General features: G+C 39.3%; 1 protein-coding gene across 1 annotated transcript in view; it reads left to right on the top strand.

Annotated features, from left to right (window-relative positions):
- GABRB1 (gamma-aminobutyric acid type A receptor subunit beta1) overlaps window positions 1–19,919 on the top strand; it is a 305,334-nt gene that overhangs the window by 212,479 nt on the left and 72,936 nt on the right. The window contains exon 5 of the mRNA XM_072124822.1: window positions 15,959–16,041. Within this exon, the coding sequence (XP_071980923.1) occupies window positions 15,959–16,041 (83 nt within the window). The remainder of the gene's footprint in view (window positions 1–15,958; window positions 16,042–19,919) is intronic.

Below are 19,919 nucleotides of genomic sequence, written 5' to 3'. Positions count from 1 at the left end.
ACTGTCTCCACATACATGATGATGAATTAGTACTCCATATAGTAGCTTTATGCAGCTATAAGTGTATAAAAAACATGTTTCAAAGCTAGCTGCGCAGAAAACGTGTTGCATTCCAAAGCGGTGCCTAAATTGTAAGCTGAAAAAAAGAATAATTTGTGAGTGTCAGAAAACCATCAATATTGTTGCGCTGCCACCTAATAAATATGGTGCAACAGGTGCAGCAAGTGAAAAAAATATGCCAGTTTTTTTCTGAAAGTCAATATGAAGTGCCCCCTGATTTGTTTTAGGTAATTTCTATAAGACGCGTATAACTAAAACTTTGCAATTAATTGTTTGGTTGATATTCCCTTGCAATGCAATTTTAACATATTATCAAAATCAATGTCCACTTTCTTCTAACAATATAGACATCAATAGACCAAAAAAAGGGGAAATTGTCAGCTGATACTGCCCTCTCTAAGCTGAATATGACCGAACAAAAGAAGTTAAGTTCTCTGATACACAGGATTTATGAACGAAATCTATTTAATATTCCATGCAATGTGAGCAGCACGGTGGCTCAGTGGGTAGCACTACAGCCTTGCAGCGCTGGGGTCCGTGGTTCAATTCCCACCCATGTCTACATCTGTTAAGAGTTTGTATGTTCCCTCCTTTATTATTTGAGTTGATACGATGGGTTTTGAGATCCCACTGGTATCTATGCGCCTTACCTCTCGATTGCCCCACACAGGGACAAGGGCATTTGCGGATAAACCCAGTGATCCCCTGATGAACCCATTAGGGTGAAACAAGCCTTGTCGGGATTTGGGAATCATACCTCATCTATGACATACATCTTATGACACAGGGGTCATAATCTATACCCTACCTGTGACACTCTTTTGATGCTATAAGGACTAATACCTGACTACACCTGCTAAATAGGTCTATAACAGGACCAGCTATTGCAGGGTCAGGTTCCAGTCGGGACTGTGGTCCTATTCAAGCTAGGCTATCAGGGTGTATTAGGCTTATGCTCCAAATTAGGGCTTTTATAGGGAAATCCCTTGTGACCAACAAGACCCTAGCCCATACGGACATAATATCTATCATTCTATCCTTTCTTTATGCATTCTCTGTACTCCCTACGGATCATCTATCTACCCCACTGAGACTATAACTGACCTCTCACACATATTGGGGTGTAACTATGCCTTGCGCTATTTCTTAAGGAGCTACATAGATGCCCCACCTAGGAGCTTTGAGACGTACGCAACCCTAGAGGTGAACCCCTTTCTAACTGTTTATCATATGAGGACACCTCAGGCTGACTCTCACACTCCTACCTATCTTTTTCATTTATAGACTGGTTACCAATGCCGAGGAATCAAATATGTCAAATTAAAGACTCCACCACATGCTTTATTGTAAAATGTGTAAATAAACAAGCACGATCAGATCCTCAAATCACTAGTTGTACTTTTTCTTCTATATTCCCAAGTGATTTTTAGGGCTATCTCAGCCGGGAAAGTCCCGTTTTCTTACCTCTGCCCCGCGTCACGGGCAGCTATGAGATTGTCCCGGATTTTCCCCCCAGGTCCCCCATGTCCCGGCGCTGTGTCCCCATAGTAAATATGTTGAAAGCTAGAACTGATAGTACAGAATGGCTTCTACAGACATCGGGCAGGGAATCCTTTTCAGAGAAGTGTCGGGTTAGCGCAGAGCAGGGACCATGTCATCAGGCTCAGATCTCTATCCATATATGGTCACTGCATCTCCTAGGGTTCCCCAGAGCAGACATCGGGCAGGGAATCCTTTTCAGAGAAGTGTCGGCTTAGCGGAGAGCAGGGACCACGTCATCAGGCTCAGATCAGCATCTGTCCATATATGGTCTCCAGGGCTTCCCCAGACACAAGATCTTTATTTTATTTAATTAAATTAAATAAAGTTTTGCCCAGGCTGGGATTCGAACCTGGGATCCTCTGCATTATAGACAGGAGCCTTCACTAACTGAGCTATAAGCCCAGTGATACTTATCAGAGGATTTCTGGTAACTAAGAAGTGTTATCTGCCACTGTTACACTGTGACACAGACTTAATGCTGATATATAGAGAGGGATCGTCTCAGAGGTTATTATTGTAATTATTGAGACTATTATTATTATTAGAAATTTTATTTTTTTTATTATTATGGAGATGATTATTAATAATAGTAAAAATAATAATAATCATCTCAATAATAATAATAATAATAATAATCTCCATAATAATAATAGTCTCAATAATTACAATAATCTCTGAGAAGATCCCTCTCTATATACCAAGGCATTAAATCTGTGTCACAGTGTAACAGTAGTCATAGTTCTTAGTTACCAAAATAGTATATATAGAGGATAATTATTTTTTTATTGAGATGATTTTTATTTTTATAATATGGCTAAAATTTGGGGCGTGGCCAGGGAGTGATTGGGGGTGTGGCTTAGGGGGATCGCCGTGCCACACGCGTGCCACCATTTTGTCCCTATTTCCCTTTCACAAATGTTGGGAGGTATGATGTATGAATTGACTAGATAAAGGCTGGGATGGGATCCTTGTGAGCTGCTCCAACAGGTAGTAGTGACAGGACAAGTGACACAGACCTGATGACAGGTGTCCTTTAAAGGGAAATTATCCATGTGACCCTGTTTAGGGTTTTTAAACCCTCTCAAGCTAGTGATGGTACCAGTGGTAACTGGTCCAATTGGCTCAGACAATACCATGCAGAGCACCAGTGCTCAGGCAGAGAATATTCTAAGACAGCCCTAGGTCTGGACAAGGAGAGTTCAGGCAGGTCAGGACAGTCAGATGAAGTTGGGGTTGTCACAAAAAAAATCTGAATAACAGAATCACTGAGCCGAGAGCTGGTCATTCAGCAGATGTAAAATTAGCTGATTATGCAGTAGCAGAACAGGGTGCCTAAGGAAGGAAGTTTAGAATGTAGTGTTCCCCAGTTTTCAAAGATTTCCACTTCTTTGGTACTATGTTAGCCACATGCCCGTCTACCTCCTATCGTAACCTTAGAAGGGTAATACATAAATATACTGGCTTTGCTTTTACCTTTCTCTTACTTTGCTACAAACCTTTGTTAGGATAGTAAAGTGAGGTGACAACCCCTGAGTGAACATGACAAAATGTTCACTCCCTCAATTAACGTAAAATGTTACACTTCACTAAATTGTAGATAATAGTAGTATTACATTGTTTTGTTTTCGCAGATATCCAGTCCTCAGAGTTCAGCTCCTGATGAATAGCTTGCTGTGAGCTTGAAGTGAACCAACTTTCTTTTATTAGTCAAAGCGTCGTCTACATGACTACTTTTACAAGAGCTAAATTAGCACCGGGTCCTGTTTAGTATTCTTGTGACTTTAGGTGAATTACAGTAATTTGGTGTTTTATTTCTTCATGCTCATACAGGGAGGAATAACTGCAATGGGAAAATCAGAGCTTTTATGTTTTATTTAGATTATACTATAAGAATTCTGCTTAGATTATTATGGTTTTATAAGCCTCATCTGAATACGTTGTACTATGGATCACTTCCCAATTGAAATAATCACAAGACGTAAAATTCTCATTGACAAATTTTAAGAAATCGGAGACACCTCTCATTTTCTCCCGGCGTAGCATTTCTTAGTGCCAAGCTGTTAGCACATTTGGCCTCATAAATAAAATCCCAGTACACTCTGGAGCTGTAGGCTGTCCTTGTTCCTGTTTATGGTGCTTAGCGCAGTGCTGTACTACTCATCTATTACTTGTGCGGCTCCCTGCTTGGCTATTCTCGTGACCCCCCCCCCTCACCCACCCATGTGCCTGACAACCTCTCTGCTCGTGGTAGTCACAGTACTGGGGCATCCCCATTCTCAACACAGATACAGGTCCCAGAGGTGGGTTTCGCATCTATTGGAGATATTTGTCATGTTCCATGGATATGCTAAAAATGTTCCTTTAAAAGACAGAAATTGTATGTTGTTATAACAGTATGTTGTCTAACAACACTACACCCTCCAGATCATGTTTCTTTTTTGGTTCTGCATGGTTCTATCATCCAGAAAATCAACTTTGAAATGAGATGTAAATTAGTTGTATAAAGTCAAGGAGGCGGAGAATTTAAAACTGAAGTCAAGCTCTCCCCATCTCTGAATGCCTCTTCCTGTGATTTACATCATGCACTGGTCTTCTAGAGATTTACTTAGTGATGTCTCTTGGTGCAAGATCATCAACTACAGTGAAGGAGGTGTTGTGAAGCAGGAAGAACTTAGTGTAAAACTCTCCACTCCCCTGACTTTATACAACCAATTTACATTTAAATTCAAAGATGATTTTCTGGCTGATGCTGCCCTGCTAGATCCCAAAAGAAAATTGATCTGGAAGGTGTTCAGCTGCTTGAAAACCCACTACTAGTGGTTTATCAGGTCAATGTCCCTTTAAGCACAAATAATTTGATCATATAATTAATAAAACATTGTTACTTAAACAATCTTGATCACATTTACAATCTTTACTTAATCCTTTTATAGCTCTTATAGGATTGTAGAGCAAACATGGTGAAATGTCATGGGATTTTCAAGACAATATTGTGTGTGATGTTGTATCAGAAGGTAAGATCCTATGGGAGAGCACCCATTGCTTGCCTTGTGAATTGAAGCCTCCCAACGGTCTTTTAATATGTTTTCATTGTGTATTGAAATGGTTTTAGGAGAATTTATAGTTCTTAACCCAATTTGTACTCACCGTATATACAATATAATCCGAGTATAAGCCAAGGCTCCTAATTTTAGCATAATATACAGAGAAAACTTATTGACTCGAGTATAAGCCTACGGTAGAAAATTCATTGTTCATAGCCTCCCCTCACTAAAAAAATTTCCATCAGCCTTTTCCACGGCTGTTTAGTAGGGATAGTCATGTTGCTGCTTTTTAACATGTTTCATTAAAAGAAAGTTTAATTTCTTACAAAGCTGAGACCCCAAATCTTTTCAAGTGGTGTACTTGGTTTTTGCTGCAATCCAGGCATTCTAGTCTCGATTGAGTCAATGGGATTCAGCTGCATTAGACAAGTGGCTGAGCTGTGAAGGAATTTCTATGAAAGAGCTTTCCTCAGTAATGACCCATGCAGCCCCCCTCCCCAGTAATGTAATGCACTGCAGCAGCCTCGCATAGTAATGAAATGTCCCATGCAGGAGCCCCGTTGTGTAAAGAAAATAAACTTTCATACTTGCCTTCCAGCGCTCCTCGCAGATCCTCTTCCCTCATGGACAGAGACGCGTCCATGCACTCTGCCTGCTCACACACTATGACGTCATCAGTGGCGAGACTCCCGCGTCATGCTGTTTGAATTTTTAAAACAATCTTCTTTGCATGTCTATCATCCAGTGTGGCAGACCAAGGCTCTGCAATAAAATGTGTCATTTGATTGAGAAATAAGGAAGTTAGTCCTGTTTCTTCATTTTTTTTTATTCAATGGATTATTCGTGGAACTTCAAAAAGGAGAGTGACCCGTGTTAAACATCTGCAATGTGTTCTTCACACATATTGGGGCAGATTTATCAAGTGTGTGAAAGTCAGAATATTTCCAGTTGCCCACGGCAACCAATCACAGCTCCCCTTTAAAATATTCATGAGCACTGGTAAAATGAAAGTGGAGCTGTGATTGGTTGCCATGAGCAACTAGAAATATTCTGACTTTCAGACACTTGATAAATCTGCCCCATTGTTCTTCTGATAAGTTAGCAGATGTATGGAAACATCTGCAATGTGTTCTTCACTGAAGAACACATTGCAGATGTTTCCGTACATCTGCTAACTAATCCGAAGACACGAGTGCAGAACGGTGTTCTTCACAATAGTATTTGAAGAACAATATGTGTGAAGATTCTTCACACATATTGTTCTTCAGAAACTATTGTGAAGAACACCGTTCGGCACTAATGTCTTCTGATAAGTTAGCAGATGTACGGAAACATCTGCAATGTGTTCTTTACTGTGTTCTTCACTGTGTTTTTCACTGTGTTCTTCACTTAAATGATCTTGTGTTCTCTGTTTTCACTGTGTTCTTCACTGTTCTTCACTGTGTTTCCTTAAGTGACAGTTCGTTATCGAGCAGGCTAAATACGCGTCCGAGCAATGAGCTGTTTCGAGTACGCTAATACTCGAACAAGCATCAAGCTCGGACGACTATACTCGCTCATCTCTAGAGGTTACTCATCGTATACATTTGGTAACACCTGCTTTCCTCCTTTACTATTGAAAACACATAAATTTTTGAAAGAACCAAGGAGTTGGCAGGAAAATTTGTTAACCCTAAATCTTTTTCTATATAAAGTCTAAAGCAACCAAATGTTTGGTTATCCGTTCTGTTTAGTAGGAAACTCAGCATTTTTGAAAATAAATTGTGCATCAGGAAATGGTGAAATTGTTGGTCAGTTATTTCAGGTTTAATTATTTTATTTCTCATCCTAAATTTATGCACAACTTGTAGCCAGAGACTGTATGACAGGAGAAAGCATCTGTTCTCACCTTCCTGAATAAAATACTCTGTTATAACAATACTGGTAAAAATTGTTTCTTATTCTCTTGAGTTTACTGTGGGAAGCAATATTTAACACAGCATGAATTGTTAATGCATGGCCTACACCGAATGATAGAAACCTTGTCATGAAGTGCCCAATCCCTTGTGGCGTAAAAGGAAATTAAACTTTAATCTGTCCTCGCCTTTTCTTAACTGACATGATAGAATATAAATTCTAGCCATGTACTAGGTTAGGAATTGGGAATAAGCCAACCTTTAAGAAATCTTAAATACACAGAAAGCCTAATGCTACCAAAGTGAGTTTTTCGAAATGCCAGGGAAAGATTGCTTACTTAACTTTTCATAGACTCGCACAGATAATCCTATTTTTGTTATTTACGTCTGACGGGGCTCAGATGCACCAGTTTAGTTCTGATATGTACTTTAAGATTCCTATCGCAGGAAAGGATTTAAAATGTGTCATGGAAAAGTATTCCTGTGCCAAAGGGCCCTGAAAACTGTCATTACAGACCTCACAGGAATTAGCTCCAGGGATATTTCATAAAAGGAATTTTGATCTAGAGTTTTACCTAACATATTTCTCGTTTGTACATCAAAATCTGTAAGTTGCAGTCATGAGAAAATTAAAATAAGCCTTCTTTCAATTTTGTGGTTCTATGTCACCAGACTTATTGATAAAAAAAAACATCTGGTACTAAGGTTTTAAACAACAAACATCCGATTCTACTGTGTGTTAAATTATATGAAAAAAATATGGAAAAGCCATTCATCAATTACAAAGTACCCCTAATGAACGGGGCAAAAGGGGCGTAACTAATAGAGGCAGGGCCCCTACTATCAGAGTGTTTCTGTATCCAGGGACGCTAGAAAGAATAGTGTACATGTGTGGAGTGCGCAGCGACGGGCCGTTGGCTGTGTATAGATGATATAAATGGATGATCGACTGTTTGTAGGAAGAGACGATGTGGCAAATATAATAGTAGTGGGATTGTAGTGGCAGTGTGTGGATGTGAATAAATGGCTGAAATGAATGGTTTGAATGTAGGAATGGAAAAAGGAAAAAGGATAAGGGGTGATGGATGGAATATGACAGGGATGTTAAATGGATTAGTATTGTAGAAAAATTAGGGAAATAGATGAAAATAGAAAAATAAGACAAAAGAAAATGGGAAAAATAAGAAAAGAAAATAAATGGTAGCGAAAATTAAAAAGATGAAAAATGAAATTTTTTTTTAAATAAATGGAAAAAAAAGAAATCAATTAAGGAGGTCCTGTATTTTTTTTACCAACCCCTTGAAGTGGAAATCACTTGCAACTATTGAATCTGAGGATAATAATACCGTATATACTCGAGTATAAGCCGACCCAAGTATAAGCCGAGGCCCCTAATTTTACCACAAAAACCTGGTAAAACCTTTATTTTGTTTACCCGAGTATAAGCCGAGTTTGGGTTTTCAGCACATATTTTTGTGCTGAAAAACTAGGCTTATACTCGAGTATATAAGGTATATGGTCATAAATAAGTTGAAAATTAACAGAAAATAACAAACACCAAAAACAAATAAATAGTGTGTGGTCCCGATTCATGGCTATGGAAAGCTTACCATATTGTAGTCACAATTCAGTCCATGAGGTTCCGTACTGTGTAGAGTATGGATCCAGAAGAATTCTCTTTTCTTGAGAAGTTTAACCCAATTGCTGCCTCTATCTTTTTGCGGTGTCCGGCCCAGATCGGTGCCACACATGTCTGGCATCGTAACCCCGCCGTACCGCTATTGCTGTCTACGGGGACGTACATTCGGACGCAAATTTGCGGCCGCATGTACGGCCCCGCAGACGGCAGTGTGAATGAGCCCTTAGGCAGGTATGCCATGAACATATGAAACTATCTAATTTGCATAAATGCCAAATGCACAATGTTTTATTGATGTATGAGCTTCATATGTTCCGTTGCAGAGACAGACTAGAAAGCCATCAAAGACCATTGTCTCCAGTGTTCTTCAAGTCTAGACAGTGTGTCTTTATAAAAACAGTTCTGCGTATTGCAGCATGCTGCTATATGCAGTCAGTTGTGTTCATGGATATCACACGGATCACTAATAAATCAATATATAGCCTTTTGTAACATATGTTAAATAGTTGAATTTATTGATCTTCAACGATGATAAAAGTAATAGTTTTGATTAAAAGTCAGCTCCTATTGGGTCCCAAAGTTCGCCATATTTGCAGGTTAATTCTGTATAATTTGAACACTCACCAGGCATGTGCCACAGGTCAAAAGTTTACCTTGTGGCCCCCTCACAATTTTTAGCAATGCCCTTTATACAGCTTACATAATGGTTGAGAACATAGTAGTGAGATAAGCTGTTTTCACTCCACTACTGGTTCGGACATAAAAAACTGCATCTGAAAAACTGAACGTGTGGACACACCCTCAGCTTATTTTTATGCAAAGTAGATAGATGTCTTAATAAAGTGGTTTAGCTCTATATATGACAGACACCTCTATTACATTGCACAAAGAGCAGCTTCATAAAAGGAGAATACTATGACCCTTTCAGCTGCATATTTATCCTTAGCCACAGTAACTGTCTGATAATTTTGTCATTAAAAGGTCCATGATTTCCTAAGGGGGAGTTCAAGGAGAAGGCTCATCTGGCAGCATGCCATCATAAATCTTAGTGTGCAGAGTTAGTTTGAAGGCTTTATGATGTTTAAATTGGGAGAATTCAAACAAAATCAAAGTGTTGAGTAGAGACTTGAGGGCACTCAAGCTTTTAGGCCTGGTTGCAACTGAAACCTCAATAGATGGACAATTTCTCCCATTTTTCCTTCAACGAGCAAATGTAAGAATCATGGGGGCCATAAAAGGTAGTATGATTAGATTAGATCAGATTACAGTTTTTTATGATTAGATAATCAGCTTACAGTTTTTTTCCTGTCTAATACTATGAAATGATATAGTTGTGAACTTTAGTATAATAAAACAGTATGAATTACCGTATACACTCGAGTATAAGCCAAGTTTTTCAGCACAATTTTTGGCTCATACTCACGCCATTGGTGAGTACTAAGTTTATTATTTTATCATGGAAGGGGCTGGACATTTTTTTTAAAGGGGGGCTTTGCTGGACTTTTCTTTTTAAAAGAGACCATTGCTGGATATTTTTTGTTTTGAAATGGGGGTCTTTGCTCTACATTTTATTGATGACGGGAGGCTGCTACTGGACATTTTATTAAAGAGTAGTTTCTCCATTTTTAACCCTAGGCTTATATTCCAGTCAATACGTTTTCCCATTTTTTTGTAGCAAAGATGGGTATCTCGGCTTTTATTCGGGTCGGGCTTATTCTCAAGTATACATATGGTATGTGTTGCTAAAAAAAATTTCACAATTTTTATTTGTAATGCAGTTTCATTTTAAAGATTGACAGGGCAACCTGACATTATAAATTTATCTTGAAATATACATAAATACACGAAGAATATAAAAGAAATCAGACAAAACAACAATATAATAAATTGCAGTCGCTTCCTGAGATGGAGAATCTTACCTTGTCCTGAGTAGCAAGGTTATAGAATGGAGAATATGTGTTCTAAAAGCCCAGTGTTCTGGCTGTGAATACAGTTATTTGTGATATTCCACACTACAATACATTGTTTACTGCAGTAAACTCTACAAATCGCAACTTCTACTATGTAGAAATGGGAGGCAGAGAACACCGGCTCCGCACTGCTGTTTTATGTGATCAGGTTTCTGTCTGCACCAACATATTATAGAGCCCCTAGCAATGCTGTCACATGAAGAGAATAATACAGAAACAGAGAACTTCAATCAAAATGTAAAAATATAGTTTTCACTGCAATCTAGAAATAGTATCAAGAATATTATTAAAAACCATAGAATAGATGAACTGCGGGGATTTGAAACACTCCCAATTTGCAGGTTTATCCACCTGTAAAGAATGGAGAGGTCTGTCATTTTGTATTGTAGGTGCACTTCAACAGTGGGTGACAGAATCTAAAAATAATCCATAAAATCACATTGGACGATTGATCACCGATCTACCAGCAAGAATTCTGGTTCTCTCAGTGCTGTTAGTTTTGCTTTAACAATTTAATGACTGGTCAACATAAAAGGATGTTAAAAGGGTGTGAACCCGTCCCGTATTATAAGGCACTGAGAATCGGGACGGGTGGGCGTGGCTGGCCATCTCAGCCGTCTGAAAGATGAACCTGTGCAGCTTCCGTACCCTGTTTGTTATCATGGAACATAGACAGGAGAGATGGCGGCGCTGGACGTTGGAAGGGACCTTGGAGGTAAGTAAAAGTAAATTTTTTCTAACCAGCCCCATCCCGGCCACCAATGAGTTTTGTTACGCTCTCGGATAACCCATCTAATTGTGAAATAGGGGTCTTTGCCCCTATTGCCCCACTTTTAGAAAGCCAAGCATAGACTGTAATGACCCCCCCCTCCCCCACTGTGATTCCTACTCGCATTCTATCCCCCAGAAACGTTACTGTCTTCTTCATTATCACATACTAAGTTCCAGACATTTTGTATATATTTGTTTCAGAACCAATTAGTTAAAAAGACAAGAATATTCAGCCTGAGATAAGAACGTGGCTGTTACATAAGATAAAAGTTAGCTTTTCTACAGCATCTGCATTGCACAACCCCTGCTAACCTTTCCGGCTTTGTTTTCTTGCAGTCTGAACTTGAAAGCGTTGCCTTCCTTTATAGCCTACAGCTTTTTGTTCTCGTCACTTCTACTTGTTCATAATAGAACTGCATCCTCAGGGCCAACATAAGACGAACGATAAACTTTCTAAACTTTGAAAGCATTTGGGTCCATGTGCGCAGCGTCATTGGATATTCTTGTGTCACTAGAAAATGACTATTTGCATGTAATCAAAGGAACAGCAGTTTGCATCTGGGATATACAGACTGCGGCCATTGTTACTTCTAGAATGCTGTACAATACTGCTATTTCTTATTCCTATCTATTTCGTTTTATATTTAAATGTACTTTCACCATTGGTATATGGAAACACAGATAAAACTAATTGTAAATAACTGAGAAAATTGTACAGCATGTTGTAGAGCAGATTGTATATAATGTCCTATCTGCAGGCAGCATAGTATAGAGCAGCCATCTTTTGGCTTTGTTGCTTGAAAAAAGAGACCCACAGTTTACTTTCCATCGTAGCATGTTGTTCATTAAAGGAGTTTTCCCACGAAGCAAAGTTAGGCCCTATCCACGGGATAGGGTCTAAGCTGCTAATCAGTGAGGGTCTCAGTGCTGGGACTCCCGCAAATCGCGAAAACAAGGGGTCCGTCAGACCCCTTGCCGCAACTCAGAATAATGGAGCAGACAGCCGCACATGACCTTTCTGCTGCATTAAACTCTATGGAGCTGACGAAGATCGCTGAGCACAGCGCTCAGCAATTTCTGTCACATCCATAGTGGTTAATGGAGCAAAAAACGATCATGCGCAGCCGTCTGCTCCACTGTTCCTATGGAGCGACGAGGGGGTTGGTCAGTGGGGGTCACAGCAATGAGACCCTCACTGATCAGCAAGTTAGACCCTATCCCATGGATAGGGCCTAACTTTGCTTCGTTAGAAAAACTATTTAAGATAAATAGATAGATGTGTGAAATGATTGTGAAAGAAATACCAAACCCGCACAATATTGTCACTGCAGACAAAACTGGTAGGGGCGCTGAGTGAGGACATTGTGGCGCAGTAGTCAGATCATGGGAGCATATGGTGCGCACCCACTGGGTTTTAAGTCAAGAGATTCTTTGGAGTTTCACTGAAAATGTCTATTTGATGTTGATCTCTTCAAATCCCTTATTAGATTTCTGTGAATATGAAAAATTGGAATATGTGAGAATAAAAAAAAAATGTAATCAATTATTTTTGTCAGAACTTAGTGTTAAATGAGAGGTCACTTTCATCCATCTTTTATGTTTTAGAAACCTGTGGAAATGTTTTTCACAGGTTTAAAAAAAAAAAAACAAGGGAGGATTTATCAGAAGTGTCTCAGAGCAGAACTGTTCTAGTTTCCTGTGAAACCAATCAGGGCTCAGCTTTCATTTTCCCACAGCTGTTTTTAAAATTAAAGCTGAGCTCTGATTGGCTTCCATGGGAAACTAGAACAGTGTTACCTTAGACACTTCTGATAAATCTTCCCCATAGGCATGTGATGTAAACTCTCCTGTCGCACACTTCTTGTCAACTCCACCACTGGAAGCTGCCCCCTTTTAATCCCCTTTATACCCTTTTAAACGAGTAGTAATTTTTTTTTTCCGCAAACAAGTAAATAGTCGCAATTCCTGTCCATGCGTCAGGAATTGACACTATTTCAGGGCTTATATGCCAGAAAACTGCCCCAGTGTGTTATAGCATCTTCATTGTTATTATTTACATGTTATTCAAATAATAGGGGTCATTTATCTTTTTTTTCTCCTCTTACATTTGTGACTTTTTTGGGTTTCATTGATTTGTTCCAAAATTTGCAACTTTTTTACTTGCCCAGCAAAGTTTGTCTTTAGAATCCAGATATTGACCAAAAAGCCACACATTTTTGGGAAAAAAAACTCTCCATTCCCCTGCAAGAATAGGAATAAGATTAGAAGGGGTTGGTCAAAAATGTGCAACATTTAAAAAAAAGATGTAACCAACCAACCAATATAGATTTATAGATTTTAGCAATAATTCAATAACAAAAATCACCCCCCCCTTCCCCAAATCTCATCCTACAAAAAAAAAAAAAATATTAAGAGGCATTTGTCCTTAGTGTTTTTATAATTCAGAAAACAATTCAAAATAGGCGATTACAAAATACTCACTTTGGGACAAATGTTTTCTCCGAGTCTTTTTTCTTCTGCTACATCTAGTCCATCACATTGACTGCACACAAAAGGTTTTTTTTAAGTGTGGACACAATGGGACTTATTCAATAAGGTTCACGCGTCCGTTGGGTGTTCCGAGGTTTCCGGAGATTGCGCCACTGGGACAGGGATTTAGAAGAGGATTGTGTCACACACGATCTGATTTTGGCACAGCGGTGCCAGCTTTCATGCGACAGAAATCGAGGGGGCGTGCTGTCGGATGATCCGACTGATTCGGACAGAGTGCGGGATTAAACTTTAAAATTGTGTCGCAAGATTAAGCACTGACATGCACCGGGAAGAAGAAGGTGAACTCCAGCGTACCTGAGCGGGGAGCGACACATGGCCAACGATGTGAGTAAATCACAGCAGAGTGCATTGTCATCGGACACTCCAAAGCGGGGAACGTGCAGGACCGGTAAGTAAATGTGCCCCAATGTATGTGCCTTTTGCAAATATGTGCATTCTACTAATATAGTGACCTCTACAGTCACTCAGCAATCATTTAACATAAAAAGTTACATAAATTGCAACTCTATATATCTTGTCTATTGCATCACTTGTAAAAAATGTAAGGTACAATATGAGGGATGTACCACATGTGCCTTGAAAGTGAGGATTACATTTAACAAGCTGTTAATATTTCCATGGCGTCCTAGCACTTTCAAACGGTGCATGATGGTAATTATACAGATTTCTCCATAACTGCTATAGAGAAAGTCAGAAAACCAGAAAGAGGTGGCGACCATAGACGCAAATTGCTGAATAGAAAGAGTTTTTGGATATAGAGGCAAGATATGATATTCCAAATGTTGTCTGAAACTCATAGACCGTGAGCTGTGGCCGTACGTTTCCCTCTGTTTTTGTATACTTTTGGATTTTCCTGATGTTTCAATAAAGATGTTACTATGCTTTTATAACAACCCGGTCTTGTCCTTGAGCTGGATTTCCCTTGTGTTGGAATTGTTGATCTTAACAATGGGTTATCTATATCAGATTGGTGAAGAGCTGACATTTACCAACTCCACCAATCAGCTGGTCCCAACCTACAGTGCACAGAAGGTGCAACAGGAAATAAACAGCTCCATTTTTTAGGGGCCTAACCAATTAATTGCAGATTGGCCTCCATTCATGTCAATTAGAGCTGATCTACAGCCACTAGGGCTTGGCTTTGCATAGAGAATGGAGAATAACACCTAATTTTTCCAAGAACCTATCTCACAAAAGGATACAAAAGTGGACTACCCCTTTAACTTACAGTGAATAAAAGCTTATCTGCAGCATTCTAGAAGTGGAAATGGTGTCATTATTATAATCATTAATTTAGCTGCAGGGTATTTCTAATAATAGAGTGTTCAGAGTCCCCACCTTTGTCCTGCAGTTTGCCTTTATTGTTATATTAGGCTTCGCAGCAGCCTTAAGACTGTGAATGAGTCACAAAGTAAAGACTGTCATAAAACAACCTGACAGGGAAAACACGGGTAAAGTGAATTCTTAGGGATTCTCTTCTGTAAAAAGGACAACAGCCAAAGACTAAAGAGGAGATTCCTATAGTAACATCGCATCACAAAGCATCTACTTAAGCCGGTCCGTGGGAAAATCCACCCACCTTGTGGCAGGTGGTAGAAATTGGGGCTCCTTTTTTTCTATCCCCTAATTGTCCTATAGGATTAATTAAATAGGAATTAATTGGGAATATTAACTGCTGACGGCCAACGATTCAAAAGACTTTTCTACCTTTTTATGCAACACAGAATTTTTTTTTTTAAATTAGGCACGGTGGAAGAATGGGAAAACAAGGCAGGCCAGCCAAGTATACTATGGCTGATGCCTGGAAACCGACTCAGGTTGAAGCTGAATTCTACTAACATACTAAAGATTTTAGTTGCAGTTTCTCACAGGCCATGCATTAAGATTGGTGCACTGTTTTACACCATGATACACTGTACTGTAGTATTCTTTAAAAAAAAAATTGCCAAGGGGGCTACTTAAAAATATATACATGTTTTTACAGTTTCAGGCGTGATATAGGAAAATACACATAGTACAAAAACAGTATCTCATGGTAGTGATCCTCCTTGGCCCACCACATTTTCTATAATTTTCCTTCTATAACATAATTATAGGAGTCTAAATACAGATTTGGTCTTAAAAGAAACTTACACCATGTTCTGACATATCAGTATCTAATTACAACAATCCTTGGTAAGATGAAAATTACTGCAGTTTTCTAATCAATTGTTCTGTAGTATTTTGAAGGACCTGTCCAACCCTATTAATTTGAGATGACCAGGATTCAGAATGCTGCCCAAAGTTAATCATAATGGGTCTTGGGTTTTGTACTACAAGGATGGCATCGATCAGCCGGAACATGGGTCACTCAGAGCTTTTCACCCAACTGTGTTACGTTACGTCATACAATACAGAATGTCAATTACATTTTATAAAATATTTAAAACATGGCAGCAGATAATACTGAGTATAAAGTTTAATGTTCTCTAATTTTTGTTTTAGGATCACAACCACAGCTGCTTGCATGATGGACCTACGCCGATACCCCTTAGATGAACAAAACTGCACACTGGAGATTGAAAGCTGTAAGTCATTGGTTTCATTATTTTTCTCATATTAATAAAGAACTTTTCCCATCTTAGACATTTGTGACATGTGAACAAGCTCTGAATGTCTAATAGATGCAGGTCGATTTACAGACCCAATTAGACATTGAACAGAGACATTGAACAGAGATGTGGCAACATTTGTAAGGCTTATATGGGCAGAATACAAAAGGTCATTGAAATAAAAAACACATCAGAGAACGTCATACTAAAATGATCTTTAGAATGACTTCATGCAAGTGTTTCAATTTATTATAAAATATAATGATCAATTCTGCAAATGGTGTCATAGTGATGTCATCAGAGTGATGCCGACGATCTATACTCCAACAATGGCTATAGATCTTCTTTCTCCAGTTTTGGTCATTTTATTATGGAGCACCTATTGTACTTGTTTTCTGTGTTTTTATTTAAGGGCACCTGTCTACCATACAGTAAAACTATCCCTATATTGTTTCCCCCCATGCCTGAAAAGGTCCACTGTCGATTTGTAAAGTTGACACACCATCTATATATATTCATACTTTTCCAGCTCCCTCATTGACAATGGCATGCTTTCTCCTCAGTTCACTAAACTCAACTCTCCTACATCATTCACATGTTGGCTGTGTGAGGGGTTGAAGAGAATTTCTGAGGGAGCGGTGAATGAGAGGGTTGAAAGAGACACTGGCTCTCTGTGATTGGGTGAAGAGAAATCTCCCTTAGGAATTCTCTTAAAGGGGTTGTCCGAGTTTTGAAAAAAATATATATGTGGCCGGGAGCGGGCTGCCTAAAACAATAAAGCTGTATCCAGGGCTGCTGTCGCTCCAGTCCGGGCGTCATGTAAACAAACATGCCCGCTGGAGCAGCGCTGCATTCAGCTTCCGGCCGGACCTGACAACCTTCCGGCCCCCATACACAATGCTGTGTATAGGGACGGATAGGCGTACCCGGCCACGGCCGGCCGGAAGCTGAATGCAGCGCTGCTCCGGCGGCCATGTTTGTTTACATGGCGCCCGGACTGGAGTGACAGCAGCGCTGGATACCGGAGGGCACCGGAAGGTAAGTACAGCTTTATTGTTTTAGGCAGCCCGCTCCCGGCCACATTTTTTTTTTTTTTTTTAAACTCGAACAACCCCTTTAACTGAGGGGAACTGGAGGAATTGTGATGGTTGGCCTCACATAAGATCATTAGCATAGATGGTGAGTCAACTTTACAAACAGGCTGTGAAACATTTCAGGCATGGAGAGGAACAATATTGAGATAGTTGTACTGCTGTATAATAGCAGTCTTCAAAGATATGTTTAGTTACTGTGGGTTAGCTTCCCTTCAAGCAATGTCTCCAAATCTCTCAGGTCATTACTATAGAATTTGTTAAGTCATGTTGTAGCTTCTTTAAGCAAATTTTGTACATAATATAATAAGACTTGTAATCTCCATTTTCCAGCAGTTTTTTGTATTCTCTGCCTGTAAATATACAATTATGTCTGTGAAGGTGGTTGGTGACCTAGCTGCTGTGACTCACTGCATTCCTTAACCCTCTGTAAAAAACATCTATGTAATTTGAGACCTTGGTGATTTTCTGTTGGTCTAGCTAGCAAGACAGACTGCAGCAGATAATTCAAAATGAAAGCAAATTGAGAAGGATGTTAGAGCCTTAGGCAAGTCATCCTCACCTGTGTTCAATCTGAGAAACTCACTCCGTGCACTGGTGGGATTTCCCGGACCAAACAGGAAACCACTGGACTGAACAGACATGATTACTAGTGTAGATTTGTACCATCTAAGCCAGTGGTGGCGAACCTATGGCACGGGTGCCAGAGGCGGCACTCAGAGCCTTTTCTGTGGGCACCCGGGCCATCGCCCCAGCACAGAACTTGCAGTTCCAAGCAACTTAAAAGATGCTGCTTTCAGTCATAAATTGATACTTGGGTCTCTACTTGGGACTGTAGGAAGAGGGAGAAGGAATAGACAGGGCCGAATTATTTTTGGAGGATCTTCTGCTGGCCCCATAATTCTCTGTGTACAGAGGGACATTGGAAAGAAGCTAAAATGGTGAAAATGTTCCATCTTTCTACTTGTGTTGCTGTCCTCAGGAGGCCAATATGATTGAGAGTTGTTGAACAGGGAGCAATAAGTTACTGCTTTAATTTTTGGTTGGCACCTTGCGATAAATAAGCAGGGTTTTGGGTTGTAGTTTGGGCACTCGGACTCTAAAAGGTTCGCCATCACTGGTCTAAGCCATGGAGAGCAGAAGAAGAGTGGAGAAATCAGGCAATACCTTTTTGAGGCTAACTGAGTATATTAGATGGTGAGCTTTCAAGAATACTACTTCTCTTCATCAGACATGATGTTAGCCAGACGTAACATCATGTCTGATGACGAGAACTAGTATTCTCGAAAGCTCCCCATGAAATATACTCACTTAGCCTCAAAAAGGTATCGCCTGATTTCTTCACTCTTCTTCAGACATGATTAGTTCAGTCTAGTTATACACATATTTCTCACTATAGGACTCACTTGTATGCAACTTGCCTTACTCATATTACTTATATTATAATGCTTCTTGTAGACACTTGTGCTATTGACTGTTTGTTACTGTTACTACATTTACCAGCCCAGCCACCTGCCGAACTTAATTTGATAGAATCATGTGTTAATAATAAAACTTTATTCATAGGACAAATATGTTCACATAGCCAGTAACTCGAGGAAAGAGTTTTACCGCTCTTCTCCTCGTTCTTCTGTGTGAGCTTTGTAGGTGCTAGGATTGCTGACTTGGAAAAGTTGGAGACCAGTTGGAGGATCTTCCGAGGGCTCTGTATTTGACACATTGATTTTGTAAAGGTCAATAGTATCCATGCAATACAAGCTTTTCAGTTTAAAAAAAAAAGTGCTGTCAGAACTGTGACAAATCCCCTCCAAACATGTATTTTCCACCAGACAGAGAGGCGGCCTCTTGATTCCCGGCCACACTGAGGCTATTTTGCTGTGTAAGCCCTTTTTCAAAATAATGATTGTTCTGTAACCTTTCTTTTATTCAGGATGTGTTCCAAGACTGTTATTAAAAGTTTTTGAAAATCCATTCTCTTTTAACTTTGCTTTAGGCTTTTTTCTCCAGAATAGTTATATAACTTGTGCACTGAATTGCAGTCATATTAGAGCATAAAAAGACATTTACCTTTGGCCACAAGTACATTTTATTCCCCCGGTAACCTGGTGTCCTTTTGTGAAAGTCACTGTATAGATCATGTGAATTAAGTTGTTGTAATTGTTTTTGTTGTTTAACCCCTCGCGACCCAGGTTTTTTCGGATTTTGATTTCTAGGCATTCTAACTACAGATATTATACGATACACTGAGCAAATAAGATACTCAAGTGATATTTATATCATTGTCAGTGGGACAATAAAACCTACTGTAGGAATAATTCCTAAAATAAAAAACTAAAATATAGTTGTCTCTAGAGTTCATCAGACTGTTCACAAGGCAATAAGGCAATATTGACATTGGGCAAGGGTTGGTCAAGTTAGGGTTAATTATATTATTATTTTAACCCTATAATAAATAATAGGCCAGACGACCTCTTCAAAGACAAAACAAATACACATGACCTCCCATATAGGTTGTGTTTTAAACAGCAATTTGCTCCTTGAATGCATTGTCCAACCAATAAAGCCGGGTGTGCATCTATTCCTATCGACCTTTTGATCACTACTAATTCAGCAGCTTATTTTTCTCCTTTCAGTTAGAATGGGTTAATAAAAAATATTTTATATGTATATATCTCTTTCTATAGTTATATAGTCTCTCTCTGACTCTCTCTGTGTCTCTCTTTCTCTGACTGACTGTCTCTGACTGCCTCTGTCTCTGACCCT

This window comes from Engystomops pustulosus, chromosome 1 (genome assembly GCF_040894005.1).
Source record: "Engystomops pustulosus chromosome 1, aEngPut4.maternal, whole genome shotgun sequence".
Taxonomy (NCBI): Eukaryota; Metazoa; Chordata; class Amphibia; order Anura; family Leptodactylidae; genus Engystomops; species Engystomops pustulosus.
Note: the sequence above shows the minus strand (reverse complement) of the source record. Positions and strands in the feature narration are given on the sequence as shown.